General features: G+C 37.7%; 1 protein-coding gene and 1 pseudogene across 1 annotated transcript in view; both read right to left on the bottom strand.

The window, feature by feature from the left end:
- LOC137651219 (catenin alpha-like) overlaps positions 1–7177 on the bottom strand; it is a 30860-nt gene extending 23683 nt beyond the window's left edge. Inside the window, exons 1-5 of the mRNA XM_068384407.1 lie at positions 7066–7177; positions 4845–5021; positions 4255–4444; positions 1483–1649; positions 386–595 (exon numbers count right to left, since the gene is read on the bottom strand). Coding sequence (XP_068240508.1) covers positions 386–595; positions 1483–1649; positions 4255–4444; positions 4845–4967 — 690 coding nt within the window. The 5' untranslated portion in view covers positions 4968–5021; positions 7066–7177. The remainder of the gene's footprint in view (positions 1–385; positions 596–1482; positions 1650–4254; positions 4445–4844; positions 5022–7065) is intronic.
- Positions 7178–12045: 4868 nt separating this feature from the next.
- The window catches only part of LOC137650511 (uncharacterized), a 16096-nt pseudogene continuing 3141 nt past the window's right edge, over positions 12046–25000 (bottom strand).

The raw sequence follows: 25000 nt of genomic DNA, 5'->3' as shown, positions 1-25000 counted from the left end.
AATTGTGGACAGGAATTTGTTCACACACAAACAATCAGACAAACAACTGCGAAAATATGACCCCCTCCCAACTTCGTTGGCGGAGGAAATAATAATAATAATAATAATAATAATAATAATAATAATAATAATAATAATAATAATAAGAGGAAGAAGAAGAAGAAGAAGAAGAAGAATACCAGTACCAACAACAATAGCAACATTACCAGTTATTATTATTATTATTATTATTATTATTATTATTATTATTATTATTATTATTATTACAAGCTCAGCTACAACCCTAGTTGGAAAATCAGTAAAAGATGCTATCAACACCAACGGTGATAATATCAGAAACCATAACAATAACAACAACATTAACGGAAACTGAAGTGACATCTACCTTCGAAGCCGTCAGCAGCAGCGCCGAGTTTCTCTTGAGAACTGCCCTAGCGGCCGCCAAATCATCCTGCAGTCTGGGATCCTTGAGCTCCTGCTGGCGTCTCGCCGCTTGCTTGATGAGGTCCTCCGTGTTCTGGTTGAAGATGCGGAATTTCTCCAACAGTTCGCTGTTGCTCGAAGCGTTTTTCACGTTTTCTATGTCATCCTCAACCTGCGGTTCAAGTTCTGTTACATTATAGGGCAATGAAGGTATGTTCTAAATATGGTATCTTAGATGGGGGCCAGCTAATATGTTTTTTTTTTATTGCAGAGAGAGAGAGAGAGAGAGAGAGAGAGAGAGAGAGAGAGAGAGAGAGAGAGAGAGAGAGAGAGAGAGAGATAAATATTGTGATTTTATTCAAAGACAAGAGAGAGGGAGAATATTGTGATTTTATACAAAGACAAGAGAGAGAGAGAGAGAGAGAGAGAGAGAGAGAGAGAGAGAGAGAGAGAGAGAGAGAGAGAGAGATAAATATTGTGATTTTATACAGAGAGAGAGAGAGAGAGAGAGAGAGAGAGAGAGAGAGAGAGAGAGAGAGAGAGAGAGAGAGACATAAATATTGTGATTTTATTCATACAAGAGAGAGGGAGAATATTGTGATTTTATACAAAGACAAGAGAGAGAGAGAGAGAGAGAGAGAGAGAGAGGAGAGAGAGAAGAGAGAGAGAGAGAGAGAGATAAATATTGTGATTTTATACAGAGAGAGAGAGAGAGAGAGAGAGAGAGAGAGAGAGAGAGAGAGAGAGAGAGAGAGAGAGAGAGAGACATAAATATTGTGATTTTATTCATACAAGAGAGAGGGAGAATATTGTGATTTTATACAAAGACAAGAGAGAGAGAGAGAGAGAGAGAGAGAGAGAGAGAGAGAGAGAGAGAGAGAGAGAGTTCTAATATTGTGAATTATATGGTATCAACTAACACCAAATACATTATTATTATTCAATGACGAGAGAGAGAGAGAGAGAGAGAGAGAGAGGAGAGAGAGAGAGAGAGAGAGAGAGAGAGAGAGAGACTGTGCAACATAAACTGCCAACAAGTATTTCCCATCAGTCCCTCACCCCTTTCAGTCTCTTCTGCAGTCTGTAGACATCCACCATGTCAGCCAAAATGAGCAGTCTCGTGACAGCAGCCAGGAGTTTTCTCGCAGCCTGGACCATCGTCTTTCGCTTGCTGCTCGAACAGGGGTCCTCGGCGAATGCCTTGGCGCTGCTGGACATGTCCTCCCCTTGAAGCAGAGGAAGTGGAGGGTTAAGATACATTGTGATGTGGTCAAATGTCAAACATCTGCCTGGCATTTAAACAAAATACACTACCGGTAGCTGTCGAAGAATCAGACAAGTTAAGTTGAATATTTGCCAGGCATTTAAAAAAAAAAAAATTTGATATCGAAGAATCAGACAAGTTAAGTTAAATATCTGATAGGCATTAAAAAAAAAACTACCGGTAGTTGTCGAAGAATTAGACAAGTTAAGTTAAATATCTGCCAGGCATTTAAAAAAAAAAACTAGATATCAAAGAATCAGAGAAGTTGAGTGAAATATCTGATAGGCATTTAAACAAAAACAAAACTACCAGTATATGTCGAAGAATCAGACAAGTTAAGTTAAATATCTGCCAGGCATTTAAACAAAAAAAATAGATATCGAAGACTCAGACAAGTTAAGTTAAATATCTGCCAAGCATTTAAACAAAAAAAGCAATGTACCGGTAGTTGTCGAAGAATCGGACAAATTAGATTAAATATCTGCCAGGCATTAAAAAAGAAACTAATGGTAGTTGTCAAAGAGTCAGACAAAATTAGTTGAATATCTGCCAGGGATTTAAAAAAAAAATCTACTGGCAGTTGTCAAAGAATCAGACAAGTTACTTTAAATATCTGCCAGGTATTCAAACAAAACAAAAACTACCCATAGCCAGGCATTTAAAAACAAAACTACCGGTAGTTGTCAAAGAATCCGACAAGTTAAGTTAGATATCTGCCAGGCATTTAAAAAAAAAAAAAAAAAACTACCGATAGTTGTCGAAGAATCAGACAAGTTAAGTTAAATATCTGCCAGGCATTTAAAAAAAAAACTACCCATAATTGTTAAAGAATCTGACAAGTTAAGCACAATATCTACCAGACTTTAAAAAAAAAAAAAACTACCAGTAGTTGCCGAAGAATCAGACAAGTTAAATATTTGCCAGGCATTTCAAAAAAAAAAAAACTACCCATAGTTGTCGAAGAATCCGACAAGTTAAGTTAAATATCTGCCAAGCATTTAAAAAACAAAAATAAAACTACCGGTAGTTGAAGAAAAAGGCAAGTTTAGTTATATATCTGCCAGGCATTTAAAAAATAAAACTACTGTACTCATAGTTGTCGAAGAATCCGACAAGTTAGGTTAAATATCTGCCAGGCATTTAAAAACAAAACTACCGGTAGTTGTCGAAGAATCAGACAAGTTTAGTTAAATATTTGCCAGGCATTTAAAAACAAAACTACCGGTAGTTGTCAAAAAATCCGACAAGTTAAGTTAAATATCTGCCAGGCATTTAAACAAAAACTATCGGTAGTTGTCGAAGAACCAGACAAGTTAAATATTTGCCAGGCATTTAAAGAAAAAAACTACCCATAGTTGTCGAAGAATCCGACAAGTTAAGTTAAATATCTGCCAGGCATTTAAAAAACAAAAATAAAACTACCGGTAGTTGAAGAAAAAGACAAGTTTAGTTAAATATCTGCCAGGCATTTAAAAACAAAACTACTGGTAGTTGTCAAAGAATCCGACAAGTTAAGTTAAATATCTGCCCGGCATTTAAACAAAAAACTACCGGTAGTTGTAGAAGAATCAGACAAGTTAAGTTCAATGTCTGCCAGGCATTTAAAAAAAAAAAAAAAAAAAAAAAACTACCGGTAGTTATCGAAGAATCAGAGAAGTGAAGTTAAATATCTGCCAGGCATTTAAACAAAAACTAACGGTAATTGTCGAAGAATCAGACAAATTTAGTTGAGTATCTGTCAGGCATTTAGAAAAAAAAAAAAAAACTACCGGTAGTTGTCGAAGAATCAGACAAGTTTAGTTAAATATCTGCCAGGCATTTAAACAAAAACAAAAACTATCCATAGTTGTCGGAGGATCAGACAATTTAGTTAAATATCTGCCAAGAAAAAAAAAGAAAAAAAAATGTGTAGGGTAATCTTTCATAAGATGATGTCTGACTTTTGCACAATTACTTGGACACTTTCATCGTGTATTTTAGAAGGATTTTGCTTCAGATCATTCCTCTACACTACTCTTATACCAGTTATGAGGCTCGGCGACGTTTCTAGGCCTAAACAGTATGTTAGAAGTTTTATTCCCACTGGGACCAAATGTGGAATTATTTTCTATTTTCAGTACACACACGCACACATTATATATATATATATATATATATATATATATATATATATATATATATGTATCTCTCTCACTCTCTCTCTCTCTCTCTCTCTCTCTCTTCTCTCTCTCTCTCTATATATATATATATATATATATATATATATATATATATATATATATATATATATATATGTGTGTGTGTGTGTGTGTGTATGCATGTATCTATGTGTGTGCATTATTCAACTTTCATATACTACAGAATCATAAGCAATGGCAATTGGAGAATCTCCAACCACGAGAAACTACTTAGGCCTATGCTGAGTGGCAAAACCTACTGTAAAAATCGTCGTCTAAGATGTCAGAGTCGAACAATTTAGGGTCACAGACTCGCAGTTTTAAATATTTTGCATCATATCTATTGGAATGCAAATTTCATAACTATAGCCCACGGCCACTAGCACTAACCTGCTTTCCTGACCTCCTCTACAGTATCGAGCATTTCTTTACTGATGTCCGGATTCTCCTTGGCAATAATCTTTCCTTGTTCGATGAAATGCGCTGTTGCTGCTTCAACGGCAGCCACCAGTACGTGGGCTCGTTTACTCTTCCCTTTTTTCTTCCTCGAGGATCCATTTGAGTTGACTAGGGTGGTTACCTGCGAGAAAGACTTGTTCTTGCTATATTTGTCCATAGAACTTCACTTCCTAGACTAGCATATATCCACAAAATACAGTTCTGATGAATCGACGTGTAGGCCTATACAAAAACACAAAATTTGTGTTGCTTTCTCGTTGCTTGGAACTAGGTGACCTTAACAATTACAGGTTACAGTTCTGTAACCTGTAGTTGTTAAGCTCAACCAGTATCAAGCAACAAGAAAGCAACATAAATTTTGTGTTTTTGCATAGGCCTACACGTCGTTTCATCATAAAATTAGCATAACATATCAAAGATTCTTATATCACTCCAGTCATCCTTTTCGTAGTCATATTGAGTTATTTCGGTTTAGGAGTTATGATATCTTACCAGGTGGTAAAAGATGGACTTTGACATACCTGTATCACAAGAGGCTCAAGCGTTTTCTCAACGCTCCGAGTTCTGATTTCAATGTTCCTAAGATCCCATCGAAGGAGAAGAGTTTCACCCTGTGATTCGGCTTTGGGTGATTCGTCATTCATTTTGTCAGTGAATATTAGTGATTCACTCTCCCTGATGGAGCTGTCAGCTATATTCTGCAACATGAAGGTAATTATAGTGACATACATGGAGCTAGAAGTAGTTTCATTCTTATTACTTATGATATTACTAATATAAACAGTCAAACACCTATCTATCTATCTATCTATATTCCAACAAAGATACTATTGAAATTTCCATAATGAGAATAAAGAACTTTTTTGGGTATTTCATGATTAAAAGACAATCAGGTGAAATACTCCATTATAGATAAAGCGGCTGTTAACAACGACGGCCCAGAAATTTGCATCAAACGCGAATGTAAACAGTGTAAAGTGTGCCTATCATGAAAGACACGGGTACCGGTTAGTGATATTCTTAAAAGAAAGAAAATAAATCACTGAATCATATGAGTGACATGTGATTAGGCTACTACCATGTTATTACGAGATATATTGCCTGTTTTTAAAGTCTGATATCAATGACCAATTAAATTGCGCATGTAGAGGACTAGTATGTTACTGATACTGTATGTCATGTTACTTGTTCATGAACGAACTAAAAGTTGAAAACTTCAAAGATGTAACTTAATATATATATATATATATATATATATATATATATATATATATATATTATATATACACACACACACACACACACACACATATATATATATATATATATATATATATATATATATATATATATATATATATATATATACAGTATATATATATCTGAAATTTTCATTTTTAGTTTCATACACTAGTTATATATATATATATATATATATATATATATATATATATATATATATATATATATATATATATATATATACACGTGTGTGTGCTTGCGTGCGCGCGCACTTATGTATGTAGCTTTTATTTCTTGTATTTGCGTGTATTATATGACTGTTCCTATCTCGACTCCACAAATACTTTCTTACTGATGTCATGTGAGACAAAGGATTTTTTTTTTGGGGGGGGGGGGTGAAATATACCACGATTGTTTTACCCTTTCAGAGTTCAACCAGATAAACAACTAATATGACAACAATAACGGCAAAATAAACTAAAAACACTGAAAATTATAATGATAAAGATTAATGATAATGATAATTACTGGTATTATCATTTATAATCAAGATTCTATGAGGAATACAAAAAAAAAAAAAAAAAAAAAAAAAAAACGTTAAATGACGTTAATCAATAGAGCCATTAATTGGAATTATTATTATTATTATTATTATTACTAGCCAAGCTACAACCCTAGTTGGAAAGTAAGATGCTATAAGCCCAAGGACTCCAATAGGGAAAAGTAGCCCAGTGAGGAAAGGAAATAAGGAAATAAAAAGTGATGAGAATAAATTAACAATAAATCATTCTAAAAACAATAACAACGTCAAAATAGATATGTCATAAATAAGCTATGAAAAGACTCATGTCAGCCTGTTCAACATAAAAACCTTTGCCGCAACTTTGAACTTTTGAAGTTCTACTGATTCAACTACCCGATTAGGAAGATCATTCCACAACTTGGTCACAGCTGGAATAAAACTTCTAGAATACTGTGTAGTATTGAGCCTCATGATGGAGAAGGCCTGGCTAATAGAATTAACTGCCTTGACTTTTGGAATACTTAGGAAACGGAAAACAGTGTTAAAAATAATCTTTAAATATGGTTAGAAGTTAAAAGAAAAAAAGTCTTCACTGTCAAACTCGTTTAAAAAAAACTTTCCGTCAAGATTTTTTAATGCTTAGCAAACAGTAGGCCTATTTGATGTTAATTTGAAGTATACATAACTACACATATATTCTATTATCTTAGACTAATGATATGTTAAGAAAGACAATATAAATAGTAATTCTAGCGTTTACTAACCTACCATTCTGTTTATATTAAACCGTACACGGAATTTACTGTTCTTATATTATTTTTCCTTGTTTCCTTTGCTCACTGGGCTATTTTTCCTGTTGGAGCCCCTGGCCTTATAGCATCCCGCTTTTCCAACTAGGGTTGTGGCTTAATAATAATAATAATAATAATAATAATAATAATAATAATAATAATAATAATAATAATAATAATAACAACCTTTTCTGGGCGACGAAGAATCACAATATAATCCGAGCACTAGAAAAATCAATGTCTTTTTGGGCAACTACAGGAACGTATGTATCGACACAAAAGATGGTTTCATTCAGGCTGTTATCAAGAATGTTCTTTTGATAAGATTAGATAAAAGGTTTAGTCATACGATAATGACTTTGTTATATCTTCCACGGAAGTTGCATGTTGATGTTGATTTTTTTTTTATGGGTAAGCCCTTAAATTCGAAGACAAATTAGTTCTTTTTGCTGTTTTATTACAAAATTTCGCATGGAGGGAATAATTTTTGCAGCAGTCTGATAAGTATGCCTACGTATAGGAAAATTAACAATAAAATGTATTAATACAATTAGCTTCGTTTAATGTATGAGTCGAATGTAAAGAAAACCATACATGAAATATATAGACAATTTTAGTCTGACTAGAGTCAACTAGGAAATCATAAAAAAACGGGACATGATAAACTATATTTCCAATAACGAGGACTTTAATTTTGAACACAGACCTGAGCATTTTGACAAATAGAAACGCAGTTCATTTTTAGTTATTTAATGTGTCAACAATATCGTAGTTAGAACCAAGAAGTTTGGATTTGAGCGCAAAATTTAGCCTATGTTGCGTGGCGCTGAGGCCTAGGAGGAGCCCGTTTGGAACACAGGTAGGCCTATTTGTGAGAAGAACCAAGAAGAATAAGACGAAACATTGAAGAAATGAATCAGGAACGGATGTCTAGTAAAAGTCTGAATCGTAAGTGCAGCTATGGACCAAACGAACGCTGAAATTTAGCCTAACCTTCAGTAATGCCTACACTAGCGTATGACAGGAGCATGACCTGTGAGCTAGGAACCTGCAATTTAGCCTAACCTTCAGTAATGCCTACACTACGGTACGACAGGAGCATGACTTGTGAGCTAAGAATGCAGCAAATTAGCCTAGCTTTAAGTTATGCCTACACTAGCGTACGACAGGAGCATGACCAGTGAGCTAGGAACGCTGCAATATAACCTAACCTTCAGTAATGCCTACACTACCGTATGACAGGAGCATGACCTGTGAGCAGGAACGCTGCAATTTAGCCTAACTTTAGGTTATGCCTACATTAGCGTACGACAGGAGCATGACCAGTGAGCTAGGAATGCTGCAATTTAGCCTAACCTTCAGTAATGCCTACACTAGCGTACGACAGGAGCATGACCTGTGAGCTAGGAACGTTGCAATTTAGCCTAGCCGTAAGTTATGCCTACACTAGCGTACGACAGGAGCATGACCTGTGAGCTAGGAACGCTGCAATATAACCTAACCTTCAGTAATGCCTACACTAGCGTACGACAGGAGCATGACCTGTGAGCTAGGAACGTTGCAATTTAGCCTAGCCGTAAGTTATGCCTACACTAGCGTACGACAGGAGCATGACCTGTGAGCTAGGAACGCTGCAATATAACCTAACCTTCAGTAATGCCTACACTAGCGTACGACAGGAGCATGACCTGTGAGCTAGGAACGTTGCAATTTAGCCTAGCCGTAAGTTATGCCTACACTAGCGTACGACAGGAGCATGACCTGTGAGCTAGGAATGCTGCAATTTAGCCTAACCTTCAGTAATGCCTACACTAGCGTACGACAGGAGCATGACCTGTGAGCTAGGAACGTTGCAATTTAGCCTAGCCGTAAGTTATGCCTACACTAGCGTACGACAGGAGCATGACCTGTGAGCTAGGAACGCTGCAATATAACCTAACCTTCAGTAATGCCTACACTAGCGTACGACAGGAGCATGACCTGTGAGCTAGGAACGTTGCAATTTAGCCTAGCCGTAAGTTATGCCTACACTAGCGTACGACAGGAGCATGACCTGTGAGCTAGGAACGCTGCAATATAACCTAACCTTCAGTAATGCCTACACTAGCGTACGACAGGAGCATGACCTGTGAACAGGAACGCTGCAGTTTAGCCTAGCCTTAAGTTATGGCTACACTAGCGTACGGCGGGAGCATGACCTGTGAGCTAGGAACGCTGCAATTTAGCCTAACCTTCATTAATGCCTACACTATGGTACGACGGGTTTATGAACTGTGATCTAGGCACACAGATGTCATTACAGTACTCCTCTACAGTGAGAACCAAGAAGATAAACAATCAAGGGGAATTATGTGAAAACATTTGAAAAAAATCCTGAACATTAATGAGACAACCAGCTAGTCACATTGGACTCTGTAAATGAAGCACTAAGGAAATAAACAGGTGTGTGGCTAAGAAAATAATATGGGCTGTATATATAATATATATGGGAATTGAATTCAGCATTTTGTTTATTCTTATAATAATACAATTGTAATAAGCTCACCATGGGATGAGTGACCTTCGGCTTTACGAAAATGGTAAGTCATCGTTGCTGGCTACCTGGCGACCCTCGGCTTGGTGCTAAGTTACTAACCTACCTACGCCACAACAACAAATACTAGTTCATTGCAGGACAAATGTCCCAAACATGTCAATTCATGTTTGGGGCTTGACTAGTTTTCGTCACCATGCTGGCTACTGCGGGTTGGTGATGGTGGGAAATTTTCGTTTGCTCGCTTACAGAAAATCCATTTGTGTTTTATATATTTCCTTTTTTCCTTTCTTCACTTCTTCACTGGGCTAATTTCCCTGTTGGAGCTCTTGAGCTTATAGCATCTTGTTTTCCAACGAGGATTATAGCCTAGCTTGTAATAATAATAATAATAATGAAAAAAGGTAGCCTTGACTACTACAGGTTTGCTGATCATGGCCACCCGTTGAGATACTACCCCTAGACAGTTATAGGGTCTTTTGACTGGCCAGATAGTACTACATTGGATCCTCTCTGGTTACGGTTCATTTTCCCTTTTCCCACACATAAAACGAATAGTCTCCTCTGCCCTCATACACCTGACAACACTGAGATTACCAAACAATTCTTCTTACTGCACTGTAATTGCTCAGTGGCCACTTTCCTCTTTGTAAAGGTAGAAGAGACTCTTTAGCTGTGGTAAGCAGCTCTTCTAGGAGAAGGGCACTCCAAAATCAAACCACTGTTCTCTAATCTTGGGTAGTGCCATAGCCTCTGTACCATGGGCTTCCACTGTCTTGGGTTAGAGTTCTCTTGCTTGAGGGTATACTCGGGCACACTGTTCTATCTTATATCTTATTTCTCTTCCTCTTGTTTTGTTAAAGATTTTAGAGTTTATAAAGTGATATTTATTTTAATATTGTTGTTCTTCTTAAAGTATTTCATTTTTTCTTGGTCACTTTCCTCACTGAGCTATTTTCCCTGTTGGAGCCCCCTGAGCTTATAGCATCCTGCTTTTCCAACTAGGGTTGTAGCTTAGCAAGTAATAATAACAACAATAATAATAATAATCTGCAAAGCCTTTCACCACTTTAGGGTATCCCCGCTCAGAAAGGGTTTCCTGTCTAAGGAAATGTGTTTTTATTTGCGACCTAGGCATAGCTTTTGTTTCGGGCGTCCTCTTGAAGTGTCTGTACATCTTTATTTAATAAGGGATGAAAATGTTCAAATATCTGTTTGGGCTTTCAGTTTTGGAAAAGTTAACCTTATATAAAACTTGTGATTTACAATTACAGGTCAATGAAGTACGCACTGGTACTAGATATTCCCTGAAACATTCTAATACGTGTTATTTATTAGTATATTTCCTCGTATCTTTCAAGAACATTTGAATATACAATGTATCCGTCATGAATTTAATTAGTTTCCTTAATCTTTTTTTAAGTAATCTAAGTACATTCAAGTACATATAAGTTTCCTAGAAATCCTCGTCAAAATATTATGCTAAATTCTCACGAAACTGAAAATTACAATGTTTAAAATTTCTTTAGACAATTGAGCATATTGTAGAATGTGCCGAATTCCCTGAAACATTTGAATAACATGAATATTTTTTTCTGTAATATTTTAGTTTATAAAAGGATGCACATAAATAAAGACAAACAAAGATGAAACTTTATATTTGGATTTTTTTTTTTACACTTTGTACACCAGCGAATAAGGAAAAATATTCATATACCTCCAGCACTTACTAACACGGGGATGTCTGTCTACACCAGTGGTTCTTAACCTTTTTCAGTATTCGCACCCTTTTCAAATCGGCAGTCAGTTCTCGCACCCCACCCCCTCTTGGAATCTGAATAAATGAGAAAGCTAAAAATACAAATTTCATGTAATAATAAAACCTTTTTTTTTTATTCAATATTCATTCATACAGCTTAAAGTTCTTTCAAGAGAAAAAATTATGAGTATGTATCAACAAGAATATTTTTTTTTTATTTGGTTCAAAATAACATTATATTTTAGCTGTACTCCACTGTAAACCTAGTGCCTTCGTTGTTGCTGTTTTTTCTCCATAATGGCATCAAATCTTGGTGTCTTAGGACTGAGTGCTACTCGCATGTCATGTTCAGAATTCAGCCGATTTCTGCTTTTCGTTTTGATGTGAAGTAGACAAGAAAATCCTTGCTCACACAAGTAAGTAGATGCAAAAGGTACTGTGACTGTCTCTTCTAGGCAGGGGAAATTTTCCAAATTCCCCCTCTTCACACGCTTTATCCACAAGACTAGTTTTTCCTTGAATGCAGCCAATTTCTCGCTTGCAGTCACAATGTTAAGTCCCCTTCCCTGCAGAGAGTGATTGAGTTCACTGAGTGCTGAAAACACATCAGCCAAGTAGGCAAGCATCTGAACAAAACTAGGGTCATTGAAATGTATGGCCAGTTCTTGTACCCATTCATGGAGAAAATGGTGAATTTCTCTTCGTTCATCCAAATCACATACGTGTACCCCGGACTCGAATTTGCTGCAACTTTATCCCTTCATTGGGAAAATAGATTTTGGTATATCTCTTCGAACACTGTTTAAGACTAAGCAACAAATTTTTTTTTTTTTTTTTTTTTTTTTTTTAGGAAAAAATATAAAGCGTAGGTAAAAACATTTATTTTCTTCAATATTTCACAGGTATCCTCGCACCCCGTAGGAACCAGGTTCGCACCCCCTAGGGGTGCGAGCACCCCTGGTTAAGAACCCCTGGTCTACACCTTCTGAGCTTCTAATGATCGATCTAAATCTATTTTAACAATTGCAATATTTGCGAATTTCACTGAATTTGCAGATACTCAAGGCGGGGTTTGCATGGTCGAACGGTTTGTCGACGCGATTCGACAGACAAGTGATAGAAGTGGTGTTCGAATGTTTGGTTGTCGAACACGCTCGTCGAACGGTTCGAAGAAGTCTGTTCTCGTCTGACTTTTGTGGGCGGGGCTTCAATGTCCACAAACCTTATCGCTGACTCCGCCTCTTCGAACCATTTGACAAACAGGTTCGTCAACCTGGTTCGATCGTGTAAGCCCCGCTTAATACTTATAAGGTTCCCCGAATCTCCTGAGCACATGCTCTCTGGCTGTGATGGGCTTGAAGCTGGATTGCGCCGTCAATGGGCCGGATGAGTACTGGGTCATCCGGGTGATGAAGAACACAGTTGATCGCCTCGATTTTCTTTGTCGCACTTCCTCGGCTGGAATCAGGACCTTGTGTTCCTGAAATAAAAGCGATTTTTCTTTATCATGCAGATTCTATAGTTTGGGATTCATGACAAAATCTCCCAGACAGCATCTAAAACATTTACAAAAATGTTTCAGAATGTTAAAGTCACAGGGCTACAACACCATTTTTACTTGCTCAGCCTGTTTCCGTCAATTTTTATATTTATTAATAAGGACATTTAAAAATAGTACTTTCTCTTGGCCAGTTATCGCCACCACTTGAACTGATATTATCATTACTAGCCAAGCTACAACCCTAGTTGGAAAAGCAAGATGCTATAAGCCCAAGGGCTCCAACAGAGAAAAATAGCACAAAGAGGAAAGGAAATAAGGAAGTAATAACGATATAAGAAGTAATGAACAATTAAAATAGAATATCTAAAAAAAAACATTAACAACATTAAACAGATACTTAATATATAAAATATAAAAAGACTTATATCGACCTGTCCACATAAAAACATTTGCTGCAAGTTTGAACTTTTGAAGTTCTACCCGATTCAACTAGCCGGTTAGGAAAATCATTCCACAAATTAGTCGCATCTGGAATCAAACTTCTAAAGTACTGTGTAGTATTGAGCCCTCATGATGAAGGCCCGACTATCAGAATTAACTGCCTGCCTGGTATTACGGACAGAGTTGAAGAGAGTTTCAACAAAAATGCATTATGGACATGACTGAAATTTGCAAGAGAAGTGTAAGAATGGATTAAAGCTTTACAAAAGGTTCGTGCGATTGCAAAATAAGCAAAACTCCAGGCTTAGGCACCCCACCGTAGCTATGAGTTTATCCGATGTCCAGAACTGAAGGATGTCCCCAACATTCACCAGAATGGTTCCTGGAATAGGATCAGCGCTTACCCATCGTCCCTTCACGATCACGCACCTGGAAAAAAAAAAAAAAAAAAAAAAAAAAACGATTTCCTTACAAATGAATATTTTGAACAGTGAATTATCTCAAAATTTTGCTATTTATCAAGCAGTAGGCCTACGTTATTTCGAACAATTTCAAAGATAAATAATTTAGTTTATTCCATATACATGTATATAAGTACTATGTAAAGATAAAGCAAATAAATTTATATTTCAACATCAGGATATTCTAAAATAATTATTTATCCAAACAGTAGGCCTACGTTACTTCGGACAATTTCGAAGATCAATAATTTAGTTTAGTTCCATGTTATTATTATTATTATTATTATTATTATTATTAATTATTATTATTATTATTATTATTAGGTAAGCTACAACCCTATAGTCCCATTTCTTTTAGCGATACATATTTGCACCGACTCGCAGCGGTGCCCTTTTAGCTCGGAAAAGTTTCCGGATCGCTGATTGGTTGAAATTATCTCGTCCAACCAATCAGCGATCCTGAAACTTTTCCGAGCTAAAAGGGCACCGCTGCGAGTCGATGCAATATGCATCGCTAAAAGAAATAGACTATAGTTGGGAATAGATGCTATAAGTACCTGGGCCCAATTGGGAAAAATAGCCCAGTGTGGAAAGGAAATGGGGAAATAAATAAACGATATGCAAAAAAATCAACAATCAAATATTTCAAAAACAGCAACATCAAACAGATATGCCATATACAAACTATAAAAAGACTTATGTCAGCCTGTCCATCATGAAAACATTTGCTACAACTTTGAACTTTTCAAGTTCTAACATCTGTCTGAGTACTATGAAAATATACAGCAAATGTTCTTATGAAGCCTTAAACGAATAAAGTGAGTTTGGGGATACTCTTACGTATAAGCCACCCATGTCGTCTTGAAAGAGGAGGGTGATGGTGCCGTAGTCGGTGTGGGTGCCACAGCGGGTGGCGCCCGCAGAAGTGCCTTCGGCCACGGGCGGGTAATGAAGAAGGCGCAGACAAGAGGCGTTGTTGTCACTGCAAATTTCCTGGTGGGTGTCCATGAAGAAGTTGCGATCTAAATCTTAGGGTTTGAGAGAGAGAGAGAGAGAGAGAGACGGAGAGAGAGAGAGAGAGGGGGGGGTTTACTCGTAGTATGACAAATGACAGACTTCTAAATGTATTTCAAATCGTACAGATAAAATTAAGAGAATAAAAAGCTCTTAAAAAGACAGGACAAATTACTGTCTGAAATCACTCTGTCCTTCGATAGTTTACTCGAGGTGAAAATAATCTAGAAAAGTTCTAAAAAAACAGTTTTTAATGACTTAATAATCTACCGTTCATAGATTTACCTACCCCAAAGCCATTGCAGTTAGAATTCGACTTGTAAACTTTTTGCACGTGTCAATGAAGTCAGCAGCAGCCGGCCGGAACTCGGGAACGGTGACGTCAGGAAACATCCCATCAATCCTCTTGATGTCATAGGCCTCGCGGATCTCATAAGAATAGATGTCATCGAACCTGAGGGAAGTCATTTGATTTAAAAGGGTATCCACTCTCTCTCTCTGTCTCTCTCTCTCTCTCCATTAATTCAGTTCATTAGATTGTCATGAGCTTTCTCCCGAATTCCGACTTTTAAATCAAAGGCCATAGCCTTCTCTCTCTCTCTCTCTCTCTCTCTCTCTCTCCGTTAATTCAGTTCATTAGATTGTCATGAGCTTTCTCCGAATTCCGACTTTTAAATCAAAGGCCATAGCCTTCTCTCTCTCTCTCTCTCTCTCTCTCTCTCTCTCTCTCTTTCTCTCCAGTTCATTGAATTCTCATGAGCTTTTCTCCAAAATTGGATTTTTAAATCAAAGGTTATAGCCCCACCCCTCTCTCTCTCTCTCTCTCTCCATTAATTCAGTTCATTAGATTCTCATGAGCTTTCTCCGAATTCCGACTTTTGAATCAAAGGTCATAGCCTCTCTCTCTCTCTCTCTCTCTCTCTCTCTCTCTCTCTCTCTCTCCTCTCTCTCTCTCTCTCTCCATTAATTCAGTTCATTAGATTCTCATGAGCTTTCTCCGAATTCCGACTTTTGAATCAAAGGTCATAGCCTCTCTCTCTCTCTCTCTCTCTCTCTCTCTCTCTCTCTCCTCTCTCTCTCTCTCTCTCTCTCTCTCTCCAGTTCATTTAATTCTCATGAGCTTTTCTCCGAAATTGGATTTTTAAACCAAAGGTCATAGCCCCCACAAATCTCTCTCTCTCTCTCTCTCTCTCTCTCTCCTCTCTCTTCTCTCTCTCTCTCTCTCTCTCTCTCTCTCTCCGTTAATTCAGTTCATTAGATTGTCATGAGCTTTCTCCGAATTCCGACTTTTAAATCAAAGGTCATAGCTCTCTCTCTCTCTCTCTCTCTCTCCCTCTCTCTCTCTCTCTCTCTCTCTCTCTCTCTCTCTCTCTCTCTCCAGTTCATTGAATTCTCATGAGCTTTTCTCCGAAATTGGATTTTTAAACCAAAGGTCATAGGCCCACAAATTCTCTCTCTCTCTCTCTCCTCCTCTCTCTTCTCTCTCTCTCTCTCTCCTCTCTCTCTCTCTCTCTCTCTCCAGTTCATTGAATTCTCCTGAGCTTTTCTCCGAAATTGGATTTTTAAAACCAAAGGTCATAGGCCCACAAATCTCTCTCTCTCTCTCTCTCTCCTCCTCTCTCTCTCTCTCTCTCTCTCTCTCTCTCTCTCTCTCCAGTTCATTGAATTCTCCTGAGCTTTTCTCCGAAATTGGATTTTTAAACCAAAGGTCATAGTCCCCACAGATTCTCTCTCTCTCTCTCTCTCTCTCTCTCTCTCTCTCTCTCTCTCTCTCTCTCTATCAATTTACAAAACCAGTCAGATATGCCGCCGCTAGAAGATTAACCGAATTGAGTGTAATTTAGGCAGTCAACTCTCATCAAAAAGACTGTGTGGTGGTAAGACAAGTTTTCCCGAGCGCTGCGTGTTCATCGCCATAAGGTTCAGGCAATATTAAACCAACCAATTGAAGAGTTCGCTCTATTTTCAACTATCCTGTGATGCACAATAACACCCTTCATGAATTATATTAAGAATAAGAGAGTCTATGTCACACTCTTAAGTTGAACTCATTGTTTTTATTCGCACTTTTTCAGAATCACGTAACTGACTAAAAGGGAGAAAATTTAATAAATAGGCCTAGATAGTAGGTTGGCCTGGTTACCAGCCACCCGTTAAGATACTACCGCTAGAGAGGTCTTTTGACTGGCCAAACAGTACTACATTGCATCCTTTTCTCTGGTTACGGTTCATTTTTCCTTTGCCTACACACAAACACTGAATAGTCTGGCCTATTTATCACATATTCTCCCTCTTTTCATACACATGACAACATTGAGATTAGAAAACAATTCTTCTACATGCGAAGGGTTAACTAGAGCACTGTAATTGTTCAGTGGCCTCTTTCCTCTTAGTAGGGTAGAAGAGACTCTTTAGCTATGGTAAGCAGCTCTTCTAGGAGAAGGACACTCCAAAATCAAACCATTGTTCTCTAATCTTGGGTAGTGCCATAGCCTCTGTAACATGGTCTTCCATCGTCTTCATGTAGAGTTTCCTTGCTTGAGGGTACACTCGGGCACACTATTTTATCTTATTTCTCTTCCTCTTGTTTTGTTAAATTTTTATAGTTTATATAGGATATATTTATCTTGATGTTACTCTTCTTGAAATATTTTACTTTTCCTTAAGTTTCCTTTCCTCACTGGGCTATTTTCCCTGTTGGAGCCCCTGAGCTAATAGCGTCCTGCTTTTCCAAATAGGGTTGTAGACTACCAAGTAATAATAATAATAATAATAATAATAATAATAATAATAATAATAATAATAATAATAGTTAAGTAGTCTTATTTGTCTCTATGGTGAATACTACTTATAAACACTTTATGGCGTAAGTTATCAAGGGAAGAGTTTAAAATGTAAATTCAACACACGAATGATATTCTTAAGTTGCCTTTTAGGTCGAATATTTCACTTTGATGTCCACAATAATATACCAAAAACTGGTTTGCGAAAAAAAAATCCTTTTTTATTTTCTAATTCTTATAGCAATGAAGCCTATGTGGAAAGATGTAATGGTGTATTTAAATAATTTTCCATTTTTTTTTAATTTCACATAAAGATGAATAGTATTATTCATAGTCAATAAAACATGAAAAAAAGGCTATCATATTTTGGAATTGAGTAATACTTCACCCATCCGAGTCTAATTCAGCTTTGATAATTTCAATACATTAAGAATATGCTTATTTTCTCTTTTAGCAAGATTAAAACATTGAACATAAGGCCTATTCTCCCCAACAACAACAACAACAATAACAACAAACGCAGCCGTTCGATCCAAGATAAATACATCAGAAAGAAATCGATATCTGTTTGAGGCTCGAGGTGAGGATGACAGGTTCATCCTTGCCAAGATTCCTGGACATGATGTGTCGTACAATGCTAGCGGTATTTTTAACTTTATTTCAGAAGCAGGTCTTCTGGAAGCTATTTAACTTTTAAAATGACATCTTTGCTTTTATGGTTATGATTGAATATTCTTTTATTACTTATTTATAATAAATGATATATGTGCCAGTGACCTTAGATGTCAGGATGCCAGAAAACCTCAAATCAATCAAACATCATTCAGCTTCTTTTTACATTTCATTCATTTAAGGTCAATAAAGCATTATGAATCTCAGAATAGTTTCTTTCTACCCAAGGTAGAATCTGATTACAAATCATCCTGACGAAAGACAACCATCATCATCATCATCATCTCCTCCTAACGCCTATTGTTCGTAATACTAGGCAGGCAGTTAATTCTAATAGCCAGGCCTTCTCCATCACGAGGCTCAATACTACGCAGTACTCTAGAAGTTTTATTCCAGCTGTTACCAAGTTGTGGAATGATCTTCCTAATCGGTTAGTTGAATCAGTAGAACTTCAAAAGTTCAAAGTTGGAGCAAATGCTTTTTTGTTGACCAGGCGGACATGAGTCTTTTATAGCTTATTTATGACATATTTGTTTTTGATGCTGTTAATAGTTTATATATGACATGTCTGTTTTGACGTTGTTACTGTTTTTAGAATGATTTATTGTTAATTTGTTCTCTTCATTTATTTATTTCCTTTTTTCCTTTCCTCACTGGGCTATTTTTCCCTGTTGGAGCCCCTGGGCTTATAGCATCTTGCTTTTCCAACTAGGGTTGTAGCTTGGATGGTAATAATAATAATAATATTGACGCAAAGGGCCCTCGGTTAGATTTCGCCAGTCGTCTCTATAGTGAACTTTTAAATCAATACTTCTCCATTCATCATCTATTTCACGCTTCATAGTCCTCAGCCATGTAGGTCTGGGTCTTCCAACTCTTCTAGTGATGTATGGAGCCCAGTTGAAAGTTTGGTGAACTAATCATCCGTTTTTTTATTTAGTTTCACTACTGTAAGATTGATTTTTCAATTGAAGAGATTTTCGTTCGGATCTAAACCAAATAACTATATTTCATTTCTTTTAGCGAGGCAGATTTGCACCGACTCGCAACGGTGCCCTTTTAGCTCGGAAAAGTTTCCTGATCGCTGATTGGTTGGACAAGATAATTCTAACCAATCAGCGATCAGGAAACTTTTCCGAGCTAAAAGGGCACCGTTGCGAGTCGGTGCAAATCTGCCTAGCTAAAAGAAATGGACTATAGTGGGTTATGAAGAGGAAGCTGTCGTCACAAAAACAGTGGTCATATATAAGGAAAACAAAAAGGAAGATGAAAATTTCTCAATGGGTAAATTCCTCATAAAAACTACCAGGGAGCGCGAAGGGCATGCCCAAACCATCTCCATCTGCCCTTCATCATGGTCTCATCCACATATGAGACTTAAGAGTAATCTCTCTAAGTTTAGTTCTACTTGAATTGTTTTTATATTTACTCTGATCGAAGACCAACACTACATTGAGAGTCTGACTAAACTGATTCGACTTTAATAAAGGGGTTCTATTCTCTGGCAGAGTAGAGGAATCCTAATACTACTTCATCCATTGTCAGGATTTAAATCTGATTGTATTCTGTCCCTGTAATGTTCATTGATATTCAAATAATCAATTTCCCGAGGTTCATAAAAAATACTGACCTTTATCGTGCGTGCGTGTGTTCTATTTGAGAACGTGAGTTAACAAATCACTCGAGACAAATATCGTGGTAATTGACATACTGATGTAAGAATGTAGATTTGTTTTTCCTTTTTTTATTTTTTTTGGCTAACTTCGCTTATATCTCTGATCATGTCTAAAAGAGCTGGGTTTCGTGGCCGTATAAAGTTCGTGTCTTATTTTCACTTTGGAAAGTCTGTTGTATCGTTCCAATATGGTTTCTGGTTAGGATTTTAATTTAAGAATTTCGAGGTGAAGAACAGGTTAGATATGAAGGAGTTACGCTCCGTAGAGTTTACCGGTACATTGTAGTTCCAAAATAATGTTAAAATAATGTTCTTTAATTTTTCCCGTAAAAATGAAAATTAAAAAAAAAAAAAAACTATACCTAAAATTGAAAGAATTAAATGACTAATATTTTATTATTAATAGCAAGTACTTGAAAAATGACTACCACAACTACAATTAGGGCTGCCAGTGATATTTGCAATGATTACTGAACTTTTGTCTATAACATTGGCTTTAAAACATCTAATCTTGGGTGTGGTGTTTCTATGATCGTCCAATTTAATACTCTTGCATTTATTTTCCAGGTTTTTTATCTGCTTCCCCCACTTAACCCCCGAGTTACGAACTGGGTCAAAGTGAGTTGTCGTAAATCTGTTTTGACGCTGTTACTGTTTTTAGAATGATATATTGTTAATTTATTCTCATCAATTATTTATTTCCTTATTTCCTTTCCTCACGAGCCCTTGAGCTTATAGCATCTTGCTTTTCCATCTAGGGTTGTAGCTTGGCTAGTAATAATAATAATAATAATAATAATAATAATAATAATAATAATTGAATCCATTCCAAAGTGATCCTCAAGACATTGTGCACGGTAACCTACAAGTTAATCAAGAATACTTCTCTAAGATTTTCTTACATATCTTTATCATCATCATCTCCTCCTACGCCTATTGACGCAAAGGGTCTCGGTTAGATTTAGCCAGTCGTCTCTACCTTGGGCTTTTAAATCAATACTTCTCTATTCATCATCTTCTACTTTCTTACATATGCAGTCACTATTTTTTTTTTACTAATATATAATCAATTGAAATTAAACATTCATATAAACTTTATAGACCAGAGCACAAGGTCATTGTTACCTTTCCCTAATTTCAGATTTGAAATGTAGATATATTTTATTATTATTATTATCATTATTATTATTATTATCACTACTACTTACTAAGCTACAACCTTAACTGGAAAAGCGGGATGCTATAAGCCCAAGGGCTCCAAGAAGGAAAATAGCCCAGTGAGGAAAGGAAATAAGGAAAAACTACGAGATGTTTAAAAACAATAATAACATTAACATTAAATTAAATCGTTCATATATAAACTATAAAAACTTCAAAATACCAAGAGGAAGAGAAACAAAACAGAATAGTGTGCCCGAGTGAACCCTCAAGCAAGAGATCTCTCTAACTCAAGACAGTGGAAGATCATGGAACAGAGGTTGTTTCAATTTATTTGCGAAGTGCTGTCAAGTCAACAATGAAGAAAGTTAGTCCGCACTCGCCGACTCTTAATATTCTGATTATAGAAGAGAAATTCCATTCAATAATTCTTTAAAGAAGGAGTTCTCCCAAAAGAACGAAGGAAAATGTGAATGGTTATATCCCAAACAAACAGATTACGCAAAAATAGCAAAATAGTATGCCCCGCTCAAAAGTAAATCTAATTATTGTTAATGAATACTGGGATTGGGAACAGTAAGTTGATATTTAACGACAGGATACGATTTAATTGTACGGTATATGTAGAAATGAAACCATAAGAGAGATTATTCAAGTGCCATTTGTGGATGAGATCATGGTGGAGGGGTAGATGGAGATGGTTTGGGCATGCTCTTCGCACTCCCCAAAGAGATTAGTTCACCAAACTTTCAACTGGGCTCCATACAGCACTAGAAGAGTTGGAAGACCCAGACCTACATAGCTGAGGACTATGCAGCGTGAAATAGATGATGAATGGCGAAGTATTGATTTAAAAGCTCAAGACAGAGACGATCGGCGAAATTAAACCGAGGACCTTTGCGTTAATAGGCGTAGGAGGAGGAGATGATGATGATGATGATGATGATGGTGTAAAAGTTAAAGGCGGGGTTTACACAGTCGAACGGTTCGTCGAACCCATTTGTCGAACCTGCTTGTCAAACTGTTCGAAGAGGTGGAGTCAGCCACAAATGCATAAGGGTTGTGAACAATGAAGCCCCGTCCACAAAAGTCAGGCGAGAACAGACTTTCTTCGAACCGTTCGACCACACGTTCGAATATCACTTCAAATACCTGTCTGTCGAACCGTTCGCCCCGCCTTAAGATAAACAAAGCCTCTATCATGCAATCATGGAAATACAATAAAATCTTTCCTCACCTTTCTCTACCAACGGCTACGTAGCCCTGCTGCTTCTCCGGGTCTCGTGGGAACTTGACTTTCTCCTCCTCCGAAAAGTCAAAGAACTTTGCTCCTGAGTTGACGAGTTTCTCGACCTGTAGAATTTACAAAGATTCTATATATTATTTCAAATAAGAGACGAGGAGGAAATGAAATATGTTACTCTTATGTTGAATGGGCTGACATAAGTCTTTTTATAGTTTATAGATGACATATCTGTTTTGATGTTGTTGCTGTTTCAAGATACTTTATTGTTACTTTTTTGTCATATCGTTTATTTATTTCCTTATTTCCTTTCCTCACTGGACTATTTTTCTCTCTTGGAGCCCTTGGGCATAAATTATAGCATCTTGCTTTTCCAACTAGGGTTGTAGCTTAGCTAATAATAATAATAATAATAATAATAATAATAATAATAGCCTATTGGAAACGTCCCTGCATGACAATCGCAGGACTGGGGTTCGAATCCCGCTCAAACTCGATAGTTTCTTGTAGTGTCTGCAATCTCACCATCGTTGTGATTTAAGGATGGGGTTATGGAAGAGCCTATAGGTCTACCTGCTAAATCATCAGCAGCCTTTGCCTGGCCCTCCCCGGTCCTAGCTTGGTTGTAGAGGGGCGGGGCAGGGACGCTGATTTTATGTTTATATGGTCAGTCTCTAGGGCATTGTCCTACTAATCAGGGAATTGCCACTTACTATTGCCTCTGTTGTTCATGAGCGGTCTTTAAACCTTTAAGCCTGATTTGCATTATATAGTTAAGACATTTTACTTTACTAAATAAGTTTATGTGTCAATAGCATCAAAATTACCCACGGTTGATAAAATATTACCACCTAGGACTCGGAGAAAGAGGAGTCTTAAATTTGTGAGACATTAATCAAACTTTTTTCGTACCTAGAAAACATTAGACAAATATCACGCATGGAAATCTAAACATTTTCTATGTTAGTTATGATATAAGTATATGTGGATATATGAAATTAGGTCGCATGACCTAGAGAAGGGGCTGGGGAGACCATTTAGATTCTGTAAGTTTAAGCACGCAGACACTGAACTCGTGATCTCACCTGACCTTCGGGAACTCCGTGTCCTTTCAAGTAAACAAAGCCAATATCTTTAAAGGCATCTGTGATTTCCTTCCCGACCCTCAGCCAGTCCTCGTCGTGTGGCCCTGGTTCGTTCTGCAAACCTGGTAAGAGAGACGAAGATTCTTATGATTTTTAATAATGAATCGAAGATTCGAATGCTAATTGGATTAATTGTAGGATCTTAGACATTACATAAGAATATGATATGACTAAAATCGTTTAAACCTGTAGGCCTACTCAGCTTCGCAGCAGAAACTTTTGGCGTGAATTAGTCGTAATTTAAAGGAAAGTGCTTAGGCCAATGATTTGGTCTGTCCCATGTAACATGTATTTCAATTTGGTTTAGTAATGTGAGGTCTACCGCCATGTGTAGCCTACCCACGTGAAACCTGAGGTCTACCGGTGCTATTCTAGCTGAAATCTACCCGCCGTTAGCACTTTAGCGTGAGGGCTACCTCCCGTGAGCACTTCAGCGTGAGGTCTACCCCCCGTGAGCACTTCAGCGCGAGGTCTACCTCCCGTGAGCACTTCAGCGCGAGGTCTACCTCCCGTGAGCACTTCAGCGTGAGGTCTACCCCCCGTGAGCACTTCAGCGCGAGGTCTACCTCCCGTGAGCACTTCAGCGCGAGGTCTACCTCCCGTGAGCACTTCAGCGTGAGGTCTACCCCCCGTGAGCACTTCAGCGCGAGGTCTACCTCCCGTGAGCACTTCAGCGCGAGGTCTACCCCCCGTGAGCACTTCAGCGCGAGGTCTACCTCCCGTGAGCACTTCAGCGCGAGGTCTACCTCCCGTGAGCACTTCAGCGCGAGGTCTACCCCCCGTGAGCACTTCAGCGCGAGGTCTACCCCCCGTGAGCACTTCAGCGCGAGGTCTACCCCCCGTGAGCACTTCAGCGCGAGGTCTACCCCCCGTGAGCACTTCAGCGCGAGGTCTACCCCCCGTGAGCACTTCAGCGCGAGGTCTACCCCCCGTGAGCACTTCAGCGCGAGGTCTACCCCCCGTGAGCACTTCAGCGCGAGGTCTACCCCCCGTGAGCACTTCAGCGCGAGGTCTACCCCCCGTGAGCACTTCAGCGCGAGGTCTACCCCCCGTGAGCACTTCAGCGCGAGGTCTACCTCCCGTGAGCACTTTAGCGCGAGGTCTACCTCCCGTGAGCACTAACGATGACGGCTACCGCTGTTTAATCCCTCCCTCATCGACACCACACATTTCCATACATTTATTTCAATGATAAACAATTAATTCAAACATATCCTAGGAAAGACTGAAATAGATGAGGAAGAAAGATAAAAATAAAAATGTTATCATAAATTTCCATGCATTTATTCTAGCTATACACACTTCGTAAATCTTCTAAGAATGACAAAGAGATCATTGGAATTTTTTATCATCACCTTCCAGCAAAAGCTTAGGTTAGGTTAGGTTAGGTAGACCGGTGCCGGTTTAGTATGTGGCCTACCTTTCGAATATGGCCTACGAAATTCTATCAGTTTTAGTATGTGCCCTAACCTAACCTAACCAGCCAGGTAGGCCACATAATAAACCAGAATAAAAAAAAAAAAAGGTAGGTCACATGCTAAACCGGCACCAAAAATTCTGGCTCGGATCCTAGTTTCAATCGCACAATCCTTGCATATTTTTCCCATGAGCTGAGCTATAGATCTGTGATCAAGTGAGCATATGAGATATTCAATAAATTTTTGCTCTAACATCTGCAGATTTTGTATAAATTTAACATTGTAACCGCTATATATCATTTTGAAAATCTTTAGGAT

The sequence above is a fragment of the Palaemon carinicauda genome, chromosome 12 (assembly GCF_036898095.1).
Source record: "Palaemon carinicauda isolate YSFRI2023 chromosome 12, ASM3689809v2, whole genome shotgun sequence".
NCBI classification, from domain to species: domain Eukaryota; kingdom Metazoa; phylum Arthropoda; class Malacostraca; order Decapoda; family Palaemonidae; genus Palaemon; species Palaemon carinicauda.
This window is presented reverse-complemented; position numbering and strand designations above follow the sequence as displayed.